The sequence below is a fragment of the Microcebus murinus genome, chromosome 7 (assembly GCF_040939455.1).
Source record: "Microcebus murinus isolate Inina chromosome 7, M.murinus_Inina_mat1.0, whole genome shotgun sequence".
Classification (NCBI taxonomy): Eukaryota; Metazoa; Chordata; class Mammalia; order Primates; family Cheirogaleidae; genus Microcebus; species Microcebus murinus.
Window position 1 is genome coordinate 47,438,877 of NC_134110.1, and position 24,068 is coordinate 47,462,944.

Sequence of the window (24,068 nt, forward strand, 5' to 3'; positions counted from 1 at the left end):
GAGTTTCTGATTCAGCAGGTTTGGGTGAGGCTGAGAATTTGCCTTTCTACCAAGTTCTCAGGTGGTACAGCTGAGAGAGGGAGAATATGCTCCCTCTGGCTGGGAGAATATGCTTTGAGAGCCCCTGCACAAGGCTTCGCTGGCCCTATTTCTCCAGCTGCACAGAATTGCTGCCAGCAAAAACATGTTTCATATGGAGGGGAAAGACTTCAATTATGCATTATTGCATAGCCTAGTTTAAATGGGGTGCATTCCCTATATTGTTCAGCACAACTTTAAGGAGAAAATTAGTATGGCCATAGAGAGGTACTGGTTTCTAGGTTAAAGTCAGGGTCATGTCATTTCTACTGCATTTTTCTCTGCAATCATTTATGAAAGCTCCTCTACCTTCTGTCATTCATTACCTCTACAGTGGGGAACTTAATGCCCCTTTGAAAAGGGTAACAAAACCATTTATAAATTAGAGCTGAAAACTCTCAGAGATTAGTTGTCTCCATCATCATCTTACCTTCTTACTTAGGATATCATGTGTTTATCTTTTGTTTTTAAATAGTATATGACTATAAGGTAACTCACATTTCTAAACGTAAACAATAGGGGGGAATTAGTCCATCTAAAAAGATTGTTCCCCTAGTTTGACCTAGCAAGTCTCCCTGTCTTTCTTCCCTACCCCCAACCAATGTTAACCACTAACCATTCTCTAGCCCTATAATTATGTTATTTCATGAATGTCATGTAAATGGGAAATGCAGTGAGATTGGCTTTTTCACTCAGCATAATTTCCTTAAAGTTGTGTCAATAGTTTGTTCCGTTTTATTGCTGAGAAGTATTCTAGGCTATGGATGCACCACAATTTGTCAAATCATTCATGCATTGAAGGACATTTGGATGATTTCCAGTTTGCAGCTATTACAGGTAAAACTGCTGTGAACATTTGTAGACAAGTTTCTTTGTGAAAATCAGTTTCCATTTCTGTGGGATAAACGCCCAAGAGTGCATTTGCTGGGTCATGTGGTAAGTCTTTTTTGAGTTTGAAAAAGAACTGCCAAACTATTTTCCAAAGTGGCCGTACCATTTTACCATCCTTCTAGCAATATATAAAGGGTTCTAATTTCTTTACATCTTCATCAGTGCTTGTTCTTATCTGTCATTTTGATTTTAGCCATCCTACTGGGTGTAAAGTGGTATCTCTTTGCAGTTTTGATTTGCATTTCCCTAATGACTAATGATGTTGAATACCTGTTCATGTGCTTATCGACACTTTGTATATTTTCTTTGGAAAAAATGTTTTTTTCAAATCCTTAGCCCCTTTTAAAATTATTTGTCTCTTGTTGAGTCAGAAGAGTTCTTTACATATTCTAGGTAAAATTTCATTATTAGACATATGATTTGTGTCCCGACCCGCGGGACCTTCTGTTACTCGCGGGGGTCAAGGGGGACCTTGCCTGAAAGAGATGGGTGAGACCAAGCAAATGGTTGTCAAGGTCTGCTTTACTTAGATTCTTAGTAGGTTTTATAAGCATACAGAAACAAGGAAGTAGAAACAAAAAAATAGAGTGGGGCGATGATAAGGCTTGGGTTTGGGTTAATCAGCCCCAATCAGCGTCTTATCGGTATCCTGTTTTTGACTGCTTACTCAACTCCAACCTGGCAGGTGGTTGGGAACAATTGCAGTCAGCACTCCCTGGAGCATCCCGTGGTCAGCACGTCATGGAATGCATTCTTCTCGGAGCTATAGCTGGAATTTTCCAGGGCGAAGTCCGTGCGTAGGACGAGTCATAGGGGAGTTGAGGGTCTTTGAGGGTCCTTGCCTCTAACATCTCCCCCTCTCTTTATTAATATGAGGGAGGTTTATATAAGTTGGTGGAGAGCCTGTCTTAGGCTACGCGATGTGCTTCCGCGACCAGCACCCCAAATATAAGATCTGGCGATTAATGTGAAGGTGAGGCCTCTGTCTTAGGCTATGTAGGTGGCATCCTGCTCCGGCACTTCTGATTATGAAGTGTGCCCCCGGGCATGGGCCTACAATATTCCCGTCATGGAGTTACCTCATTGCTGGCGAGGTGTGCATCTGGTACACGGCATCGCGATAGTCCTCTCATGGGCGTCTCCACAGCCTTTGGAACCAACTGCGTTCCATGTCTGAGGCAAGGTCTGAGAAATTTAGACCTTCAGTGGGTGTATTGGGAGACTCCCCACGGAGGTCTTCCCTGGAGCCTCTTTGTTCTAGCCGTTGGTAAAACACGGAGACCGATTTTTGTGTGGCTGCGTCTACCTGTGACTTGACCAAATTAGTTAGTTTTTTGAAAGCCCAAGGCCCAAAGGTGAGGAGCAACAGAAAGCCTACAAGCAGCCCTAAGACACTGGGAAGCAATGTGGATAGCCAGGGGGATGTAGAAAACCAATTTTGATACCATGCCTCACTTTGTTCTCTCTGTTTTTTTCTATCTTCTAGGCTCTAACTCTCTCAATGCTATCTTCTACCAGACCTGTTTTGTCTGCGTAAAAGCAACATTCCTTTTTAAGTGCTGCGCACAAACCTCCCTCTTGGAGGAACACTAAGTCTAGACCTCTTCTATTTTGCAACACTACCTCAGAAAGCGAAGCGAGGGATTCTTTGAGATATTTTAGGCCCTGCTGTAGCTCTCGGAGATCGTTATCGATGGCAGCAGAGAGCTGCAGGTATTGCTGGTTGGAGGTGACTAGAGAGGCTATGCCTGTTCCAGCCCCTGTGGCACCAAGGCCTAGAACAACTGCGAGTGTTATGGCCGTGATGGGCTCCCTTTTTTCCCGGGGCATTGTGGTGCCGCGCTCCCAAAATTTGAGCAATTCGTCAGCAGGATGTACAGTGAGTCTGGGGAAAAGCATGACTAACACACAATATTCTCTATGCTCAAGAAATGTTGCAGTGACTACATACGGGGTAAGACCAGAAGAACAAGCAAAATAAGAGGTATTAGATGCCTGAATATACTGAAAAGTGGAGTTGACAGTAATTGACTGATTACATATTTTTTCTAAGGGTGCGGAGGGAAGCATTCTTGGGCTAAGAAGGCAAAGGCCTAGGCCTGTGACTTGGCTGAGTGTCAGGCCATCATGGGTCTCCAGGCCCCATCTGAGTTTGCTGGTGTCGTTAGTAAATAATCCTGGAATGGGGGAGACTCTTGTTTTCTTGGGAAATATTACAGGTGTCCGATAGAGGAACTGAATTAGTTTATCAGGAGGGTAATGATTATCTAATTTGCCCTGGAAAGACATACAGTTAACTGCCCAGTCATCATCATTCTGTATTAGCCACCGAATTTGAGAAGCATTGTAAGGGAGTATTATGATATCTGGATCCTTTCCAAAGAGTTTAAGGGAGTTTTCTTGCCCCAAGCGAATAATCTTAGCTACTAAGTAAGGGTAGGTGGGAAGGACTTTAGGGGGGGAAGCCAACAGGTGAACCCAAAAGAGAGGCTTGCCCTGCCAAAAGAGTCCCGTGGGCAAAAAGGGGGTGGGGAGGACAATGAAGTACAAGGGGGAGTCGGGGGAGAAGTAGCCAATGGCCTGGGCATTTATGGCCTGCTCGACCAAACTAAACGCTTGCTGCCCTTCTTTAGTTAGGGAGCGTGAAGAGGTTGGATTGGCATCTCCCTGCAGGATGTCAAATAGGGGTTTTAACTGTCCTGTGGTGAGTTTTAAATATGGGCGAAGCCAATTAATGTCGCCTAGAAGGCGCTGAAAATCATTAAGGCATTGAAGAGAGTCTTTTCTGATTTGCACCTTTTGGGAGAGGACCTTATTGGGGAACAATTCAAAGCCTAGAAACAGGTGAGGGGGGCAGACCTGAATTTTTTCAGGGGACAGGCGGAGGCCTCGAGCTTGTAAAGCCGAGACAACCTGCATGGTAACTTGAAGTAAGGTTGCCTCGTCGGCTCCGGCAAAAAGAATGTCATCCATATAATGAATTATATATAGCTGAGGATGTTGAATTCTAAAAGAATCAATTCTCTGAGCTACATATTTTTGGCAAAGGGCAGGGCTGTTGGCCATGCCTTGAGGCAATACTCGCCATTGAAAGTGCGGAGAGGGTCCTATACAGTTTACTACCGGGAGACTGAATGCAAAGCGTTTGCAGTCATCTGGGTGCAATGGTATGGAGAAGAAGCAGTCTTTCAGGTCAATGACTATTTTATAGTAGCCTTTGGGGATGGCTACGGGCGAAGGCAAACCAGGCTGGAGTGCCCCCATGGGAACCATTGTTTGGTTGACAGCCCGTAAGTCTTGTAGCAGCCGCCACTTGCCAGTCCTTTTTTGGATGACGAAAATAGGGGTGTTCCATGGTGAAGTAGAGGGCTCTGTGTGTCCGGCAGCTAATTGCTCCTGCACTAACGCTGTAGCTGCGGCTAGCTTGTTAGATGGGAGGGGCCACTGATCGATCCAGAAAGGTGAGTCACTCTTCCAAGTGATTTTATCTGCCTGAAGTGCAGAGGGATCAATGGCCCTTACGAAAAATGGTCTTTGAACCCTAGTCCTGATCTGTCTGACTTAGGGAGGGTGGTTAGGGGTGCTCTTAGTCCCTGACCCTCTTTGCCTAAACCCTGTCCTGGGAGGAATCCCTGTTTAAGCATTTGGCTGGCTACAACTTCATTGGGGCTACACATAATGACATTCATTTGTGCAAGGATATCACGCCCCCATAAGTTAACAGGTAGGCTCGGGACTACAAAGGGTTGAGTGGTGCCTCTGTTTCCCTCAGAGTCTTCCCATGTCAAAATTTTTGAGCTCTGGAGAGTATCTCTAGACTGTTCTATACCTTGTAAGTGCACAAGGGAGGGCTGCAGTGGCCATGAATCGGGCCAGGCGTCTTGGGCAATAACCGTGGAATCGGCGCCTGAATCAAGAAGGCCTTTAAAAAGTTTACCATTTAATTTTAGCCGCAGGGTGGGCCGTTCTTTGGTGATAGCTTGGACGCAATAGAGATCAGAAGAGCCAGGGCAGGAAGCACCTCGGTTAGAGGCGATGGCTGGGAAGGATGTATTAAGGGGCAAGGGTAATGCCTGAGCAAAGCGCTGTCCTTTAGAGACATACACAGGGCCTGTAAGCGCACTGGCTAAGATGTTAATTTCCCCGGTAAAGTCACTATCTACTATGGAGGGGTGGACTATGAGTCTCGCAAGAGTGGAGGAGGCTCGGCCCAGAATAAAAAAGAACATGTTAGCTGGGGGAGGGGGGGGGTCCAAAGGAGCCAGTGGGCAAAATTTGAACACCATCCTCAGGTCTTAATATTGTGTCGGAGGAGGCACACAAGTCCACTCCTACGCTCCCTGTGGTTGCTCGGAGGAGTCTAGGGGCTGGGGATCCTCTTGTCGGCTGTTCCCTGAGGCCAACTGAAATTGAATAGGGCGAGGGGCCCGGGGCTGGCCCCTCAGGCCGTTTCCCGAAAGGGGGGGCAAGGGATTTCCAAGGGCATCCGTCTTAGAGCGGCACTCACTAGCCCAATGATATCCCCTCTTGCAGCAAGGACAGAGGGAGGGGGGCCGAGTTGGCCTGCCTGGTGGTCCACTGAGGTTAGAGGCAGCAGAGGAGGTGGCTAAGGGACACTGTCTCGCAAAGTGCCCTGGCTGACCGCATTTAAAGCAGTCCCTCTGTGCCGCGGTCCCTTGGATGGCGGCCCCAACCGCAAGCTGTACGGCCTGCGATACCTTATGGGTGAAGGGGTCAACATCATTACACATTCTAATCATGTCATTAAGGTCTTTATTTTTGAGTTTGCCCCTGAGGATGGCCCTACAGGTGCTGTTGGCATTTTCATAGGCTAATTGTTTAATAAGCCTATTATTCTCATCTTTGTGTCCGAGGGTTCGTTCAGCAGACTCTAAAAGCCTGCCCACAAATTCACTAAAACCCTCTTGAGCTCCCTGGGTGATTTTTGTCAGGGGAGTAAGGACAGATCCCGTAGAGGGAAGTGTACGCCAAGCGCCGAAGGTGGCTGCGGCGGTCTGAGACAAAAACCCGATCGGGAGTCCCCTTTGGTGCTGTTCAGTGGCAAACTTTCCTTGTCCGCTAAGTTTTTCAAGGGTCCAAGATGCAGAATTGGGGTTTTTAAAATTATTAGCAGCCATGGTCTGACAGCGGTCGAGAAAGTTGGCCTTCCAAGAGAGGAACTGCCCGCGAGAAAGGACCGCCTGAACTAGTTTGACCCATTCTCCGGGGAGCAGGTAGCCGCCCCCTGAGGCTGCTTCTAGGAGGGAATAAGTAAAGGGTGCATTGGGCCCATACGTCCTAACAGCAGAATTTAATTCTTTTAAAGTCTTAAGTTTTAGTCTGCGGAACTCAGTGGGCTCTGCAGTGGGACCCGGGACTGCCTCCTCCGGGGGGGGGTCATCACCTTCACTTTCCCTTTCTCTCTCTTCTGTATCCTCATTATCTGAATCTTGGGGCGGGGACTGGCTAGAAGAAGGGGCGGCAAGGTCTCCTTGCCTATTAGACCTGGTAACTACCGGGAATGCTAGGGCTTTATGGGAGGACTTTAAGGATTTTTTATTTAAGGTGGCGTATGACTGGGCGGTCTCATGATGTGGGTGGCTAATGAAGACCGAATCTTTAAGCATATCTTGGAGGGAGGACAAGTCTTTGGAAAGCTGGGCAAACTCTTTTTGAAGTTGTAAGACATCCTTTAATTGCGTGACTCTTTGACGTAAGTCTTTTTTGGCACGCAAAAGTAAGGGCATTGTAAGGGGAGGCATTAACGAAGGTGCGCAAATCTGGGGCTCGTAAGGAGGCGGCCATTTGGGATTGTGATATTGGGCCGCTTCCTCTCCGAGGGTCGCCTCTTCTGCAGGGTCGAGGGACTCTTGGAGGGGTTGTTTCTTGAATACCGGGTAATTAAATGCATGAGGGGCTGTACCCTCGGGTAAGGGAGGATAGAGGGTCTTGGTGTCTGGCCTACTAATCGGGGGCTCGTCCCTAGATGTCTTGAGCTCAGCCGAGGGGTCCTGAGGGGGCATATTAATACAAACCGAGGGGCAAGGGGAAGGGCATGTTGGTCCCTCAGGATTATTAGGGGAAGTTGACCCTTTGGCCGCCTCTAACGACGTTCTCGAAGCGGACCGTGACACGGGTCGGAGGCAAAATTCCGCAACGGAGAGTAGCTGCTTCTTATTGGGGTCTGAATCTGCCCCTTCAACAATATCTCTGATTAGTCCCCAGTACGAGAAAACATATACAGGAACGGCATCTGGGCCTTGACTCAGAAGTAAATTGTTTAAATCTCTGCCTACCTTCTGCCATTTGCGTGGGTGAATCTCAGGTCCACTAACAATAAACCAAGGACAAGCACGATCAATGAACACAAAAAACTTTACTGGATCCTTTTTCTTAACTCTAATTCCTCTCTCTCTGAGTGAGGCCTTGAGATCCTTAATAAAAACGGCCTCTTTAGACAATGAATGGCCCATCTCGATGGGATGACAATGTAAAAATTTACTCACCAGACCGTCGACTCTGTGAGCGGCAGAACGAGGGTCTCTGTAGGGTTTCCTTCGGCCGAAGAGCGCACCGCGGCGTCATCCGACAAAGGTCCGTACCTCAGGCCCCATGTTGGGCGCCACTTGTCCCGACCCGCGGGACCTTCTGTTACTCGCGGGGGTCAAGGGGGACCTTGCCTGAAAGAGATGGGCGAGAGAAAGGAACGAGACCAAGCAAATGGTTGTCAAGGTCTGCTTTACTTAGATTCTTAGTAGGTTTTATAAGCATACAGAAACAAGGAAGTAGAAACAAAAAAATAGAGTGGGGCGACGATGAGGCTTGGGTCTGGGTTAATCAGCCCCAATAAGCGTCTTATTGATATCCTGTTTTTGACTGCTTACTCAACTCCAACCTGGCAGGTGGTCGGGAACAATTGCAGTCAGCACTCCCTGGAGCATCCCGTGGTCAGCACGTCATGGAATGCATTCTTCTCGGAGCTATAGCTGGAATTTTCCAGGGCGAAGTCCGTGCGTAGGACGAGTCATAGGGGAGTTGAGGGTCTTTGAGGGTCCTTGCCTCTAACAGATTTGCAAATATATTCTGTGTTTTTATGTTTTTTTTTTCTTTTTTTTTTTTTTTTTACTTTCTTGAGTAGAGCTAGGGGGATGGAGAGCCTGGTGTTTCTGACTGTCCTGGCCCTGAGTAAAGCTCCCACGAGGCTGAGGTCATAGGGCTTGGCAATGCAGCAGGTGATGGCCCAGATACCATGGAATCTTTTAGTTCTTGCTGAGATTTGGTAGATTTTCTTGAACAAATGTTTCTCTAATTGTCATGCCCTTGGGACAATTTCCAGAGATTTTTAAATAAATGTTTTTATAATTTTTACTAAATTGTTGTTTTGCTGGGGATAGTATCAATAGGGTTCTTTATGTTTATTCTGGAAGGCCTTCCACAATCTCCCCTTGTAATGCAAACATCCCCAGGAGATTTTATTAATACATCTTCAAGCCATCAGCATTTTCTGGTTGTCAGGTGATTCTTTGGTAGATCTAGCAACTAGAGAACAACTTTTGTGGACTACTTCTGCAGGAATGGGGTAGTGTGACATAGAATTTCTTGAAAGAATGATCCAATAAATCAATGTGTTCAAGCATCTAGAAGGAGATAGATGTGGAATGTGAGAGAGCAGCCAATTGGGCTGGGTAGGAGAATCCCAAACACGTGGCCAGCCTAGAACGATCACCTGCACCGCTTGTGGACATCATTACTCCCTCAGTGAGAGCACACTAATGATTCATAGGCTCAGTGTCCATAGAGCCCAAAAGAAAGGCTGATTCATGGGTTGAGCATGCTTAGCATTTGTAGTGAAAATTATCGTTATGTGTGATAAGTTCTGTGTATGATGAATACATACATGTTAGGTACGCATGTACATATCAGATATTTATACACACACACACACACACACATATAATGGGCATGGAAACTTTGAAAGCAGTTGAATGAAAGGATATTCCTCTTTCTTACCTGAAAATGATAACATAGTAATCGAATGTTAAAACTGGATCTTTAGTCATCTAGCCCAACTGGGTCATTTTGCAGATGAAGAAACTGAGGCCCAGAAAGCTCATGTGTATTGTTTGTAGTCTCACCTACTGGGTTCCTAACTCCTGCAAGGGTGAGTGCTTTTCCCACATCTCATATGACCCGTGACTCAAATGAATGCAAGCTTCACTTGTGTCAACTTGATTTGCCATATCAGCAAATAATCCTTCTATTCAACCACTTAAAATCAGCACTCTAGTATAACTGTCATTTGAATTTTTCCTGTAAGTTTTCTGCCCTTCCTCTCCCTCTTACCATACCCTCAAGTAAATTCTGCAGCTGGCAACTTTGAAACTTGTTACAATCCAGAACTTTAATAGGGTTTTACATTTTTAGCAGCCTAATGATGAGCATGTAGGACCTTCTGTGCTAGTCCCCCAGGGCTTTCTATTCTGGGCATTTATTAAACCTTGCTGTAGTCTGAAGTATATTCGACCTTTCTGTATTAAAAAAAAAAATTCAATTTAAACTTTATACCTGTATTTGTGTGTGTATGTATACACATTTCTCTCTTCTCCATCTATTAGGGAGAGATTCAGACATAATCAACATTTGGACTTGAAGATACCAGTCAATTATTTTTCTGTATCTGGAGAGGAAAAAGAAGTCATTTATCCTCATAATTTAGGTTTTTTTTTTTAATTTAGCTAAATTTGAGCCTTCTTAAAAATCTTTTTTACTTTGAAGTCTATTTTGCAATTTAATTAATGCAGCAAGGGTTTTTTTATTTCACTCTCAATGGAGATAATCTTAATCCATTCACGGTGACCTTTTCTTGTGCAAATTAGTTGTACACGCTTGTTTAAGCAAATGGTCCTTTGCATGATGTCTCTTCTTAATGACGGGTTTATAATTGAAAATTGGCTTACTCCCATATGCCTAGTTTGTATGAGAGTATAAAAATAGATGTGGACTTTAAAAATATAAATGTATATATCAATATCCCAAAAAGAAGAAGCAAGAACCCAGTGCCTTCAGGCTATGATTAAATTAGACTATTAGAGTCAGAGAATGCTAGTGACATATGCTACTGTCAAAGTCACACCTGTCTGCTCAGCATTGCAAGCTCTTGAAAAATGAGAGTGATTTCATCTTGGCTGTAAGAATCGGGGGCTTCACAGGACACAAGCCATCTTAAGTTTTCTTAAACTGATAATGTACTTGAAACTGTGTATGTAGGAATGTGTTTGTGATAATCGCTTTAAAAGTGACAGTCCTAAACAAAATGAAATGCTTTTTATCTTTCCTAAACTTCACTGGCATAAAGAAACAGATGACACTCATGTTATGTTTTGTATTTTTTCAAAATGCAGAAACAATGTAATAATATTAAATGGTATTTGAGTAAAAGAAACAATCGCCTCTTCTGTAAGCCAGTTTCTCATACCCCATACTATTTAGGATTGTCTTTTCTTTTCTCTTGCTCTTCCTCTTTTGCCATTTCTTAGTCTAGCATCCTCCTACCTCACCTTTTATTTCTCCTTTAAGTCATGTCAGCCATTCTTTTATAGGAATATTTCTTGGAATGTCCTTGATTAAATGCAGAAACTCCATCTTGAGAAAACAAATGCTGTTTTGTGAGGTTTCCTGAGTAGTTTTTAATAGCATAGATTTTGGAGAGGGTGGGGAATAAGAACAGTTTTAGTTTTGCTAAATGTCATGGTGTTAAAGAGAAGAAGCAGTGATTTATTTTTCTTTTTTAATCGATGTGGGCAACATATTTCACCAAGACACAAACATTTGATTTTGGAGGCAAAGACTGGGCAAGCCAAATTGTTGCTGGGACCATGAAACTTGTCTTTTTGTGTACTGTTTGCAAAAGAGTCCCTAATTGCTTTGTCCAACATGACAGTTCACATTTTTTCTTTATGTGACAAGCCCCTTCCCTAAAATGCAAAATGCAAAAGTGAGAGCTGCCTGCTATGCCTCTCCTGAGTTGCTCTGGGTAAATTTGAACATGTGTGTACCCACCGATGGCCACCCTTCTCCCCATTCCTCATGGGGCTTCCTTTGCTAATTACACCTCCTCTCTTTCCAGGTATGATTATCGGGAAATGCTGCACAATGCCACTTTCTGTCTGGTTCCTCGTGGTCGCAGGCTTGGGTCCTTCAGATTCCTGGAGGCTTTGCAGGTAAGAGACCCTAAGATTTCCCCAGAAAAGGGCTGAGGATTGAAGTCAGACTGGGTAGCTTTAACCTTATCACCTCCCAGGGATAGCAAAAGAAAAGATGTGGTTTCCCAAGAAAATCTGAAACATTTTTGAAAAGTGGGGAGTTGGGGGAAGATTTCTTTTCAGCATATTAGGGGGGTACAAATGTTAAGGTTACATATATTACCCTTGACCCCCCCTTGAGTCAGAGCTTCAAGTGTGACCATCCCCCAGGTGGTACATATCTTACTCATTATGTATGTATATACCCATCCCTCCTTCCCCCTCCCATCTGCCTGATGCCCGATAAATGTTGTTCCTACATGTCCACTTAGGTGTTGATCAGTTAATACCAATTTGCTGGTGAGTACATGTGTGCTTGTTTTTCTATTCTTGGGATACTTCTCTTAGTAGAATGGGTTCCAGTTCTATCCAAGAAAATACAAGAGGTGCTACATCACCATTGTTTCTTATAGCTGAATAGTACTCCATGGTATACATATACCACATTTTTTTAATCTACTCATGTATTGATGGGTACTTGGGTTTTTTCCACAACTTTGCAATTGTGAATTGTGCTGCTATAAACATTTGAGTCCAGGTGTCTTTTTTATAGAGTATCTTTTGTTCTTTTGGGTAGATGCCCAGTAGTGGGATTTCTGGATCAAATGATAGATCTACTTGCATCACTTTAAGGCAGGCATCCTCAAACTACGGCCCGTGGGCCACATGACACCCACTGAGGACATTTATCCGGCCCACTGGGTGTTTTTGCTGCCACTGCCTGTCCTGCTTAGCAGCCATCTTGTCCTGGGCCCACAGTGCGCATGTGTAGAATGTGCGCCGAACTCTCCAACGGCCCTCCAACAGTCTGAGGGACAGTGAACTGGCCCCCTGTCTAAAAAGTTTGAGGACCCCTGTTTTAAGGGGTCTCCATACTGCTTTCCACAGAGGTATTAGTTTGCAGTCCCACCAGCCGTGTATGAGTGTTCCTATCTCTCCGCGTCCACGCCAACATTTATTGTTTTCAGACTTTTCGATAAAGGCCATTCTCACTGGAGATAAGTGATATCTCATTGCAGTTTTGATTTGCATTTCCCTAATGATTAGAGGTGTTGATCATTTTTTCATGTGTGTTGGCCATTACTCTGTCTTCTTTTGAAAAGTTTCTGTTAATGTCTTTTGCCTACTTTTTGATAGGGTTGTTTGATTTTTTTCTTGCTGATTTTCCTGAGTTCTAAATAGATTCTAGTTTTCAGCCCCTTATCAGATGTGTAGCATGCAAAAATTTTCTCCCATTCTGTAGGTTGTCTGTTTGCTCTCGTGACTGTTTCTTTGGTTGTGCAGAAGTTTTTAGTTTGATCAGGTCCCGTTTATTTATTTTTGTTGTTGCTGTGATAGCCTTTGGGGTTTTCTTCATAAATTCTTTGCCTAGGCCAATGTCTAGAAGAGTATTTCCAATGTTTTCCTCTAGAATTCTAATAGTTTCATACCTTAGGTTTAAGTCTGTTACCCACCGTGAGTTGATTTTTGTGAGAGGTGAAAAGATCCTGCTTCAGTCTTCTACATGTGGCTATCCAGTTTTCCCAGCACCATTTATTGAATAAGGATTCTTTTCCCCAGTGTATGTTTTTGCTTTGTCGAAGATTAGATGGCTATATGAGGATGGTTTTATGTCTGTGTTCTCAGTTCTATTCCACTGGTCAATGTCCCTATTTTTTGTGCCAATACCAAGCTGATTTAATTACTATAGCCTTGTAGTATAGTTTTAAATCTGGCGAATTGATACCTCCCATTTTGTTTTTATTGCCTACAATTGCTTTTTCTATGGGGGGGTCTTCTCTGGTTCCATACAAAGCATAAAATTATTTTTCTATATCTGTGAAAAATGATGTTGGTATTTTAATAGGGATTGCATTGAATCTGTAGATCACTTTGGGTAATATAGACATTTTAACAATGTTGATTCTGCCAACCCATGAGCATGGTATGGATTTCCATCTGTTTACGTCCATATATAGCCATACCACCCTGAACACGCCCAATCTCATCTTATCTCAGAAACTAAGCAGGGTCGGGCCTGGTTAGTACTTGAATGAGAGGATTTACTCATTATCTTTGGACATAAGAAAATTAAATGATTTTGCCACTAGGGAAATGGGTTCTTCAGGGTCATGTTTGCAAATAGAAGACAGATCTGATTGCCAGCCTGGGCTACCAAGCAGGCTAGCTGGGCTCCTTGAAGGGGGGCCCCTGCCCTTTTCCTGGAAGCAAATCTCAAGAGCAATGAAAAGAGTTTATTGTTGGTACTCCCCAAAAGCAAGATTGTCTGTCCCGTCTCCATCTTGATCATCATTCAGTTCCTTTAATTTCTTAAAGTGGTGTCCAATAGAGTGGTACTCTCTTGGCCCAGCTATGCTGAGGCTCTGCAGTTTAGAGGTCCCAGCTTCAGCTCTGGAGCCTTTGTGAGACTTGTTGACTCATCAACCTCACTTTGCAGAAATGCCTTCTCCTGCTGAGACAGCCATACACATTTCCCACCTGGAAGGTACATCCAGCCTTCTTCGGTTGCAAAGAGGAAGCATGCTGTCAACCTCTGTCATCCTCCACTCCTTGACCCCTGCTGCCACGTTCTTTCTTCTTCTGTGCCCTGCACTGTGCCTAAATCTGTGTGTTTGTTGCAATGCTTCATAACTTCCTGTCCCTGCCATTCTAACTGCAAATCACTCTGTCATGTCATAGACAGAAGAGCTGCCTTCTCTGAAAGTCTTTTCCAGTGCTCTCTGTGTGTTCTGCAAAGCATGTCATCACTAATGTTCTTTTAGTCTCCTGGGATGTGGCATAAAGCAAGTTGTTCTCTGGTCTGGATTATGAGTTATTTGGAACCCGCATTTTGTCATTAGCCTACTGTTTCTTGGCTATTAGATCCCAATGCAGATAGTAAATTGGTATGACTGTGGTTTGGATCACTTCACACTGAAGGGAACAAGGTTCTGGTTTAGGTATTTACAGAACAAAGAAAGGGTGAACACCATGTACTAGTTAAATCCACAAAATGCTACATAGGAATGCTGAGCTTTCTTCTGCTCCTTGTTGCTCATGACATGGGGATAAACTACTTTGCAAGTAGACTCGGGGCAGTTACATTGACAAAACCGTTTATATTCAAGGCTGGTTTTATGCTCGGATTTTGTTGGTGCAAGCTTTTGTTACATCAATAAAACTTCTCCAGTGAGTCCAGTCATCTGTGTGGAAGTAAGGTCAGCCAAACCTATGTCCTAGAATAGAAATGAGGTTTTAGCATTCTAGGGTAAGACTTGCAATTATTAAAATCTAATCTGGATACATATGCCCTTCATGTGACTTGATAACTCATAAAAGCTAACTTTCCACCTGGCCTGAGCAGTCCAGGATCCCTGCAATATAAGAAATGCCAGTAATTGAATTTGCACTGATTTCACTCCTGAATGGGATTTCTGCTACTGTTTTCCTCACACTCATGAAGTCCCCTTCTTTGCACAGGCTGCCTGCGTCCCTGTGATGCTCAGCAATGGATGGGAGTTGCCATTCTCTGAAGTGATTAATTGGAACCAAGCTGCCGTCATAGGCGATGAGAGATTATTATTACAGGTAAGGAAGGGGCCGTGGCCTTCGGCAGATCAGCAGATTATTGCTGCCCCCATCCAAGCTTTCAAAGAAGATGAATCCAAAAGGTCAGCTCTATAAAAGAAATTTTATCAGGAGAAAAGTGCCTGTGCCACAGTGAATATGAAGTCATTTAATATGACATCGTTCACTTCCCAACACAAAATCCGGCCAGGTCCATGGAATATATTCTGAAAAGAAGTTGCAGGTGAAGAACATGAGCTTTGATTTGTGAGAAGAGGTATATCTCCACTCCCTTCAGTAACTAGAATTTTTAGAAGTGATTCCAGAGAATTTTTATACTACAGAACTAACTCATATTCCTTTTTCCTATTTCTTCATTTGCCTGCATATTAATTTTCAGAAACAGAGAGGTCTCTAGGGTTTGTTCTCATAATTAATGTTATAATTCCTCAAATGATCCAGTCTGGGTACCGGAACAAGTGTTATCCTTAGGATGTATATTTAAAAAAGCAGTCCCCAATAAAAGTTTGAACTGCTCAAGAGCTGCTTAGGGAAGGACTGTGGAACTCACAGAGAAATCCAAGGGCAGGAGTAGTCACAAAGGATTTCTAAAGCCTTTTGTGCTAGTCATGTTTTAGGTTCAACGTAAGTTTTCATGCTCTTTTCTCTTAAAGTTACAGAATATTTTAACATTTTTCTTTTATGGCATTGTATACTTTATCTTTGAACTACCATAGATATTTGTAGAATGATTTTTCTTTCAATGTCCTTGCTTTTTTTATTTTTGTTTTTGTTTTCAATACCCAGAATATTGAGTTTCTAACTCTATTGTTGATTCCACTTCTGTGCTGCTAGGCCGACTGGGGAAGCAATGCAGTATTTTTCCCTAATACAACAGGTGAAATATCTGTAACTGAGAGGGCTGTGGGTTAAGACAGCCAAACGACCACAGCTCCAGAAACAGTCCTTTTGTCTGGTCCTCAAGTGTGTGATCTCAGAAGCCCCTGGGACCTCAGAAACAAAAGAAGAATATGTGATCTGGAGTATGACAGAATCTTTTCATTTGGGATAACTCATCCTGTCCTAAATACAATTTGGTTTCTTAGGTGTTCATTAAGAATAGGGGTCTGGAGTTTTTGTGAAAAACAACATATGCCCATGATTCTCCATTATGATTCCTTAAGGAAATCCTTACAGAAATACTAAGCTAGAGTTTTCCCAATGCAGAGATGGTGTAAAATGTTGCCTAAATCATTTATTCATGAAAGGCCAAACAAAAATGATAAGTGATGCTTTTCTATGTTGCCTTTTTCCTTCTTTTTACGTTTTCTTTTTTTAAAGAATACACGATCATTAAAGGAAATTTGGAAAGTAAAGGACATTTAAAACATTAGGCATAATTTCTCCATTTTTATACCAATGCTCCTGTGAATTTGATATGAGTAAGCTGAGAGTTTGTCTTTGGTATGGAGAGCATTTCAGGATACTTAACTGTGGTGGTGCAGTTTTGACCATTTCATCGAAGTTGGTGGGCATTTCACCTTTTGAAGCTACTCTTTGGCTTGACTCCGAAGATGTTTTTCATTCTACCCACCCACCCAAACTTGCTGGTATTTTCCCCCTCTCATATGCAGTCTGTCTTTGCACAGCTGCCTCCATATTGAACAGCAACTGTACTGTCGTTAACAATGGTTTTAAAGAGTTGGCACTGAGCCCGAATGTCTGCTCTGGGAAATGTTTTTGTTATGTTACAATTTTTCATTTCCTGTTTTAGAACAGCTTGGATGTTTGTATTTGCATATATTCTTGTCATCATGTCACCATGAGAGTTTAATGTGGCTTTCTTATATGTATTTTGGTGGATTCCATTAGTTTTGTTATCAAACATGACCTTTTATTAAGACTTCATTGAGTTCTGCAACTTCCAAAACAATCTGGCCAAATTGGAATGAATTTATCACTTTCCCATACCTGTCTCTCAGGACAAGCAGATTAATAACCAATAGCCAAATGCCATTAAAACTTGGAACTCTATCTTTTCAATCAATTGGAAGTGTCTTCCAGAGCACTTTGCAGAGGGCTGTCAGATACTTGTATCATATACGCAAACTGATAGGATACAGTGCACTTGGTATAGTAAGATCAAGATTGTGGCTTATATAAGATAGGAAAGTGATATCAGTAGGCAAATCTCTGATATTCCTTTTCTCCTTTCATAACCACAGCAGACTCAATTTTTTGTGGACTACATAGCAATGATAGCTTTAGGCATTTTTCTAATAGACTATTTCCTTGTGATCTCACTAAAACAGTGATGCCAACCTCTATGATTCTTAGAAAATACCATTGACATTTAGAAGAGGGCATGATTATGAAAATTGAACAGCATAATTTTTTTTCCAATCTTTCTTTGGCAATCTAGATAACATTCTCAGTGAGTAAATAAAAATAAATTTTCTTTGACTTGTCAAGGTTCTATGATGTGAATGGTTTCTCTGCCTTCTCAAAGAATATTTTATTTCCATTTGACCTTGAACTCTGGTTTCAGGCTAATGTTTGCCTGCCAATGTTTTTCCTTTTCCTGTTTCTTCAGTGTTATGAATCCAGGTATACACTTTGGGATACAGATTTAGTGTCTGGTTTTGGGCATTGCCTAAGAAAGTGAGCATATCTTGCTGTTCTTATTGTGAAGTAGTTTTATTTCTCCTCCTAAGGGGAGTCTTGAATAAAAAAAAAAAAAATGTGCTACTACCTCCTTCCCCTCCAGTGGAGACTCAGTTATAGTCTTAGTCAAATGCCATGGGTAACTTTCCCATTAAAGCAGCTAACAGAGCATTCCTCCTTCAGCCCAGGCTCCCATGTCTGTCTGATTAGTCACACATTATGGAGGCAAGCATGCAGAAAGAGGTGAGCACAAAAGGGCAGTTGCTAATCACAAGGAATCTTCCCTTAAGAGCACAGACTCCATAAATGAAATAGACCTTGAACTGTAAATGAAAATAGGGAGCAAGCCCAGAAAACTTACCAGAAACCCAGGAAGTACCTTTCAGAGCTCCAGACACAAACAAATTCACATGCAGACATTAAGCAGTTGGTCCAGCTTTGAACAGCATTATACTAATATCAATAATGATGATAATAATAATAATAAGCTATATTAATAAAGCTTCTATGTTCTAGGCACCATGCTAAGCATTTATATAATCTTTATTACAACCTTACAATTTTAGTACTGTATCCCCATTTTACAAATGAGGACATTTTGAGAAGTCAACTAACTTGACAAGGAAGCACAGCTAGTAAATTGGTAGAGCCAAGAATCCCACTTTGGTCTGACTCTCGTGTGCTTAACCATTAAGCTATATGGCTATTACAAATAATGATATCCCTATGCTGGTTTCAGATGGTCATATTCATCTCTTATTTCTTGAATAACTACCACATAAAAGACACTCTCCTAGCCTGAAAATATATAGCAGAATGACCAGGGCATAGATCCTTCTTTTAAAATTGTGTAGCCTGGTTCACAGTGCTGGCTAAACATATATGGTGTTTGAGAGATACAGTTAGACTGGGGTAATGGCTGAAGCCAGAAAGAGCAATCTAGAGAGCAGAAAGTCTCAAGGGATAAGGAAGGAGGTATGTGCACATAAAAATGACTGACCCTAGCTGCAGGTTGGATGGGGAGGCTCACAGACATTCTCTAAAAAATTCTTTTACAGATATTTTGTAGTTCCTGGGGTGACAGATCTTAGAAGTGCTTGGGGGATAAAGTCATTTGGTCTTTTCCCAAGACTTGTAGCTCCTCCTCTGAAAAATTTGATTGTCCATGTACCAGGGTCAAGGATTTCTGGAAACAGAAGTTGTGACTATAGGAACACCCTAAGCAACTGATAAGTTGCTACTGAATCTTAGAGGTGAACTATAACTTTCATGCATCAAAGGCTGTTGAGGCTGATTCTCAGTAAGTGCTGCTTGTATCTGGCACTTTTTAGGGTCATTCCAACATAGGGTCTTAACTCTTCGAAGAATAAAAGCCTAACCCAGTTGGGTTATTTTGATCAAATGCCATCTCTTTGTATTACAGTTCTAATTCCTATGTGTTCACCTTGTGTTACAGATTCCTTCTACAATCAGGTCTATTCATCAGGATAAAATCCTAGCACTTAGACAGCAGACACAATTCTTGTGGGAGGCTTATTTTTCTTCAGTTGAGAAGATTGTATTAACTACACTAGAGGTAAGTGAGACCGTGTGGCCCTTATTCTTGAATAATGGTCCTTTATGTACTTCTCTCAGGCTCTGCTTTGCTATTGGTGCTGTGTGATTGGTCAAATGGGGCAAAACCAAATTTTCTGTACTCAGATATGTCCGTTAACCCCTTGTACCTGCTTTGCCATGCCCAGGCAAATAAATACCCCCATTCTTGACAAACTCTACAGAGGAAAACCAACATGGAGAGATATTATACTCCTTGACATAGATTGGCTCTGTCTTACATCATTTCAGAAATAAGTGGGTAATGACTGTCTTCCTGTCATTCACACTCAATGGCATCCTTTGAAGACATATTTCTGAAGTCCATTTAGAAAAAAGATAGTGACCAATGGTAGGGGAAATCTTCTACCATTCTGTAAGTGTGAATAGTTGACTGGGTACCACAGTCCAGTGACATTGAGGGGTAACAGAATTAATTCTCAAGAAATATGCAACCTAACCAACCAGCATCAATGTTGCAGAGTTGTATTAAGAGGATCAGGATTGCACTCATATGGTACAGAAAGTGTTAAACTTTATGAAAGCAGGAAATCTTTCAGGCAGATGGGCGCCCATCTTTAAGTTGCTTTTTTTTTAAAGCAGGAAGAAAAAAGAAAAGGAAGCATGGAGATGATTAAAACCTTTGGAAATAGAGCAGATAGCGATGGCCTGAGGCCACACCAAAGTAGCACAAAGAGCTAAGACAATATTTAGAAAACTGCACACTCATGAATCACAGGCTCCAGGGAAAGAGAGCAGAGATCCTCTGGCGAGGTGACTCTGACATGTTCACAAAATGAGGTGGGGGCATTTGTGACCTCACTTTTGGAGAATTTACTTTGGAAAAGTGATTACTGCTCTGAAAGCTAATGTAATTTGGAGCATACACTGGGGAAGTCTGAATGATACCAAGGAAACTGAAGTCACCCCGTTTGGTCCACGTCACTGTTTTCTTGCCATCCTGAGTATCGGAGCCAGGGCTGGTCGTGCCCCAGGCACCTCAGAGCATTTGTCTACCCCAAGCCTAGCTTGGGCTCCTGCTCTTACACCAAGGCAAACTCTAGTCAGTGTCTTCTTGGGCAAGAGTGCATTTTTTTTCATCCTGGACTGGATGTAAAGGGCTTTTTAGGACCCAGGCCCATCCCCATGAAGGAGACAGGATCATAATGGCTTCCAAGGGCTTCTTTCCTACAAGCCAACATTTCTTATCCTCCAGAAACATTCTCCTCTATTAAAATCGATTGAGTTGTCCCTCTGTTCATAGCAGCAGATTTGAATATTTAATTGAGTCTATTTTTTTCTTTAATCCTGTTCTCCATCCAAAAATCCTTCCTAGGCCCTTCTTAAAGAAAGTTTAATATTATTTTTTTTCTTCTTGGAGAATGCTTTTTACCAAAGAAGTACATGTTCATTTTAGAAAAAAATAGAAAATACTTAAAGCATAAAAAATAAAATAATTTACCCATACAAAGCCACTATTGACCTATATGTCTATACAAACATATATATTTGTTTTTTATATGTAAATTTAAAGTTATTGTAATTTTTAGTTTTAAAATGAGTTTTTCTATGCTTGCATTGTAACTTGTTTTTCTGCTTAATAATATGTTAATATTCTCATGTTATTAGATTTTTGCTATAATTATTTTATTGACTATATAATATTCCATTTATAATATAATTTAATTATTTAAATTAACCCCCAAATTGGGTGCATTCTAATTGTTTCTGTTTTTTCATCATTATACACATCATTGAAGCAAATAGTTTCAAAACATATTCAAGATTATTTCCTTAGCATAAATTCCTTGAATTAGAAATCCTGGTTCAAAGAATATGCCAAATGCTAAGATTTCTAATATGATTTGTCAATTTTCCTGCAATAGAACTGAATGAATTTATACTTCCACCAGCTTATCTGAGAGGAACTCAGATAAGTTGATTATTTTAGTTTTTTTTCATTTTCACTAATATTAGACATTGTATCTTTAAAAATGATAAATCTTTTTTAAAAATTTTGTTTCTTAGTATATCAATAAAAATGAATCTTTTAAATATATTTCTTGTTCAGGCAACTTACAAAGAAATAGAGATGGCCATGATATTGTTCAGTTTTCTTCTCACTACCCTTTAAGAACTTACTATAATAAAAACGTTAACCCCTTGACTCTTTTGTTGCAAATGTTTTCCCTCAATTTGTGATACTCTTTCTATTTTGTTTAGGATTGGGCGATGTTTTCATCTGTAGCTTCTCTATTTGCTACTGTTTCAAAATGATTTTTTGACCTATATTTTTATTTATATATGTATACATAAACACACATACTTATGTTTTTCCAGTACTTTCATGATTAATTTTTTACCTTTAGCTATTTAACTATTTAATCCAATTAACTTTTATATATGAAAATCTAATCTTTTTTTTAAGAAAAAACTAATTTTTATCTTGTTCCAATACATCTTTTAAGTTATTCTTTCCTCAGTGTTTCCATATGCTACTTTTATGTATCTTTGGGTTGTTTCTGACCTTTTAATTCTGTCCTATTAGTTGTTCCTCTGTAATACATCCAGATGATGTTATGATTTTTTTCACCCAAATATATGGGGAACCTCTATTTACTTAAGCAATCTGTTATTGTTTATTATTAATGTTTCTAATTTTTTATAGATAACTATGTGTTTATCCAAGCAATGACTTTCTACATGTATCTTAAACTACATCTCTGTCTGTTTCTTTCGAATGGAGTCCCTATAGTGAAATTACTGAGCCAAAGAGTCTAGGCATTTCTAAGGCTCATAATATATTTTGCCAAATTGTTCTTCAAAAAAGTTGTATCAACCTAGACTCTCTCAGCTGTCTGAGGGAGACCCTCTCATGCTGTAGTCCTGTCAGCCTTACAGAGCATAATTAACACAAACACATATACAACTTTGCTAATTTGCCGGTTGAAAGATGGTATCTCATTAATTACATTTCTGTTGAGTACGGTTTGTCGCATAGATCTGGTTTCCCGCCTATTAAGTTAACAGTGCTCAATTATCCTGTAATAACAGTTGGATGTGTTACATTCATCAGAATAGGATCTTAAGTCAAGCTGTTTTCATCTCTGAACCTGGAAAGGCCTCTTGCTGCTTGAATTTAAGTCATGCAATCTTTTAGCAACATGGTTGTTTTTTTTAAAACACCAAAAACCATATACTTCATTCAAATTTATAGCAACTGTCAAATCTCTTTATATAGTTCCAAGATTGGATTGTAACAATTTGACCTCTCAACCAAATTGTATGAGAGAGACTATCCAGTTACCCAAAATAATTTAGAACTCAGATCACCCCAGAATACAACATAATCAGAAAAGCAGGGAAAATAGCAGAAAATGCCATCCACGTGCACAGAGCCGATGTGTTTATAAGAACAATTTAAGTATCACATATCAAAAATGCCCACTTGGCTTAGAACTTAGATGATTTATGTTATTTGGTCACTGCTGTCACTCCCAAGGTATGAGAATAATTCAGTTATCCTTAGGCAGTACAGACTTGAGGATCCTTTGCTAAGGATGTTCTGTACTCAGACTCTGGAACTCTGTATTCTTTTCCTTGCTTGCTATATTCTGGGCCATGGGAATGGGATTACTGGGTCTTTAGAGATTATGAGCCACAGAGTTATGGGCAGTGCTTAGACATATTGGAAAACAGGATACCTCATTTTCTCTTCAATGCCAAGGTCAAGTTGTTAGTACATTTCATTGTACAAAACTCTGTTAGTCTTTCCAGTCTGATTGAAATTTCCTAATGCTGCATCCTAGCAATAAGGAGCTATTTAATCAGTGCTAGGCTCTTCAGAGCTCAGTTTTTGTGTGCAAATTGAGAAGTAACAATGGGGACAGTGATGAAACACTGCAAAGACAGTGTTTCTTCATGGATTCTATTATTTGTCAGAATATTGCACAATAACCCAGCACTCAGGATTGAATCATAGGAGCTTAGTCATAATCAAGGTGGGTGAAAGGAAAGTGCATGAAATTATAATAATATATGAAAACAGCTGATGGTAGCTAGGAAGGCACATATTTAGTGGAATTTTATGAAGTATTCTCCATTTTCCTCTTTAGTTATCTAATGACACACATTCAAACCATGGTATTGCTGATGTTATTATGCAATGATATTTTAAAATCAATGAGATAATGGAAATAGAAGATTGCTTTTGGCGTAGGGTGAGGTGGCATATGGTGGCACTGTGTGTGTTAGGCTATGTTGCTTTGGTCAAAAGACTAAGTTAGGGCCACACAGAGTGACTGTAACTCATAACCAATAGTCCATTATTTTGAAAAACAGATGGCACATAAAAAATAAAAATAAGAAGCCTGTTATTCTTCCCTTTGAATTCACATTAATTAGAAATATTATCCTTACTGAGGGTGCCATTTGGGACCATAACAAAAAGAAATCTCGTGTTATGTTTATGTGTGTGTTTGTATGTATGTGTGTATTGATTTTCTTTATAGCCAAAGTAGCTAGCATTCAGCCTTTAAATGTGATGTCTTCTTCCACAACAATAAAGAATAGGCACTAAGTGCCTTAAAAAGCTTCTGGGAGCTGTTCAGTATAGTGATAGGGATAATTGGCAAGGAAAAAATGATCTTTTTATTTGATGAAATGAGATCCATACTCTTTCAAAGTTTTGAGAAGGCAAGTTGATATAAACCTTTTAGAAAGACACTTAGTACTTATGAACAGCCTTACAAGTATTCCTACCCTTTGACAAAGTCCTAAGGAATTTATCCTAAATGTGGAAAAACTGTATTCCTAAATACGTTCATTGCTTTGCATGGAAAAATTGCCCTATTGTTGGTCATTTCGGACAAGTAAACCATGGATACCATAAATAATATAGAAAAATATCTAAGATATTATACCTATGTAAAAGTGGAAAAACCAATGCTTAGAAAATGAACACAGGAATGAGATTTTGTTAAAGGCAAAAATAAA

The 24,068-nt window shown here is 41.0% G+C and overlaps 1 protein-coding gene across 2 annotated transcripts in view; it reads left to right on the top strand.

Moving 5' to 3' along the window:
• The window catches only part of EXT1 (exostosin glycosyltransferase 1), a 283,562-nt gene that overhangs the window by 235,418 nt on the left and 24,076 nt on the right, over positions 1-24,068 (top strand). For both annotated transcript variants that reach the window (XM_012751111.2, XM_076005061.1), the window contains exons 2-4: positions 11,096-11,189; positions 14,730-14,837; positions 18,937-19,056. In XM_012751111.2, the coding sequence (XP_012606565.1) occupies positions 11,096-11,189; positions 14,730-14,837; positions 18,937-19,056 (322 nt within the window). The remainder of the gene's footprint in view (positions 1-11,095; positions 11,190-14,729; positions 14,838-18,936; positions 19,057-24,068) is intronic.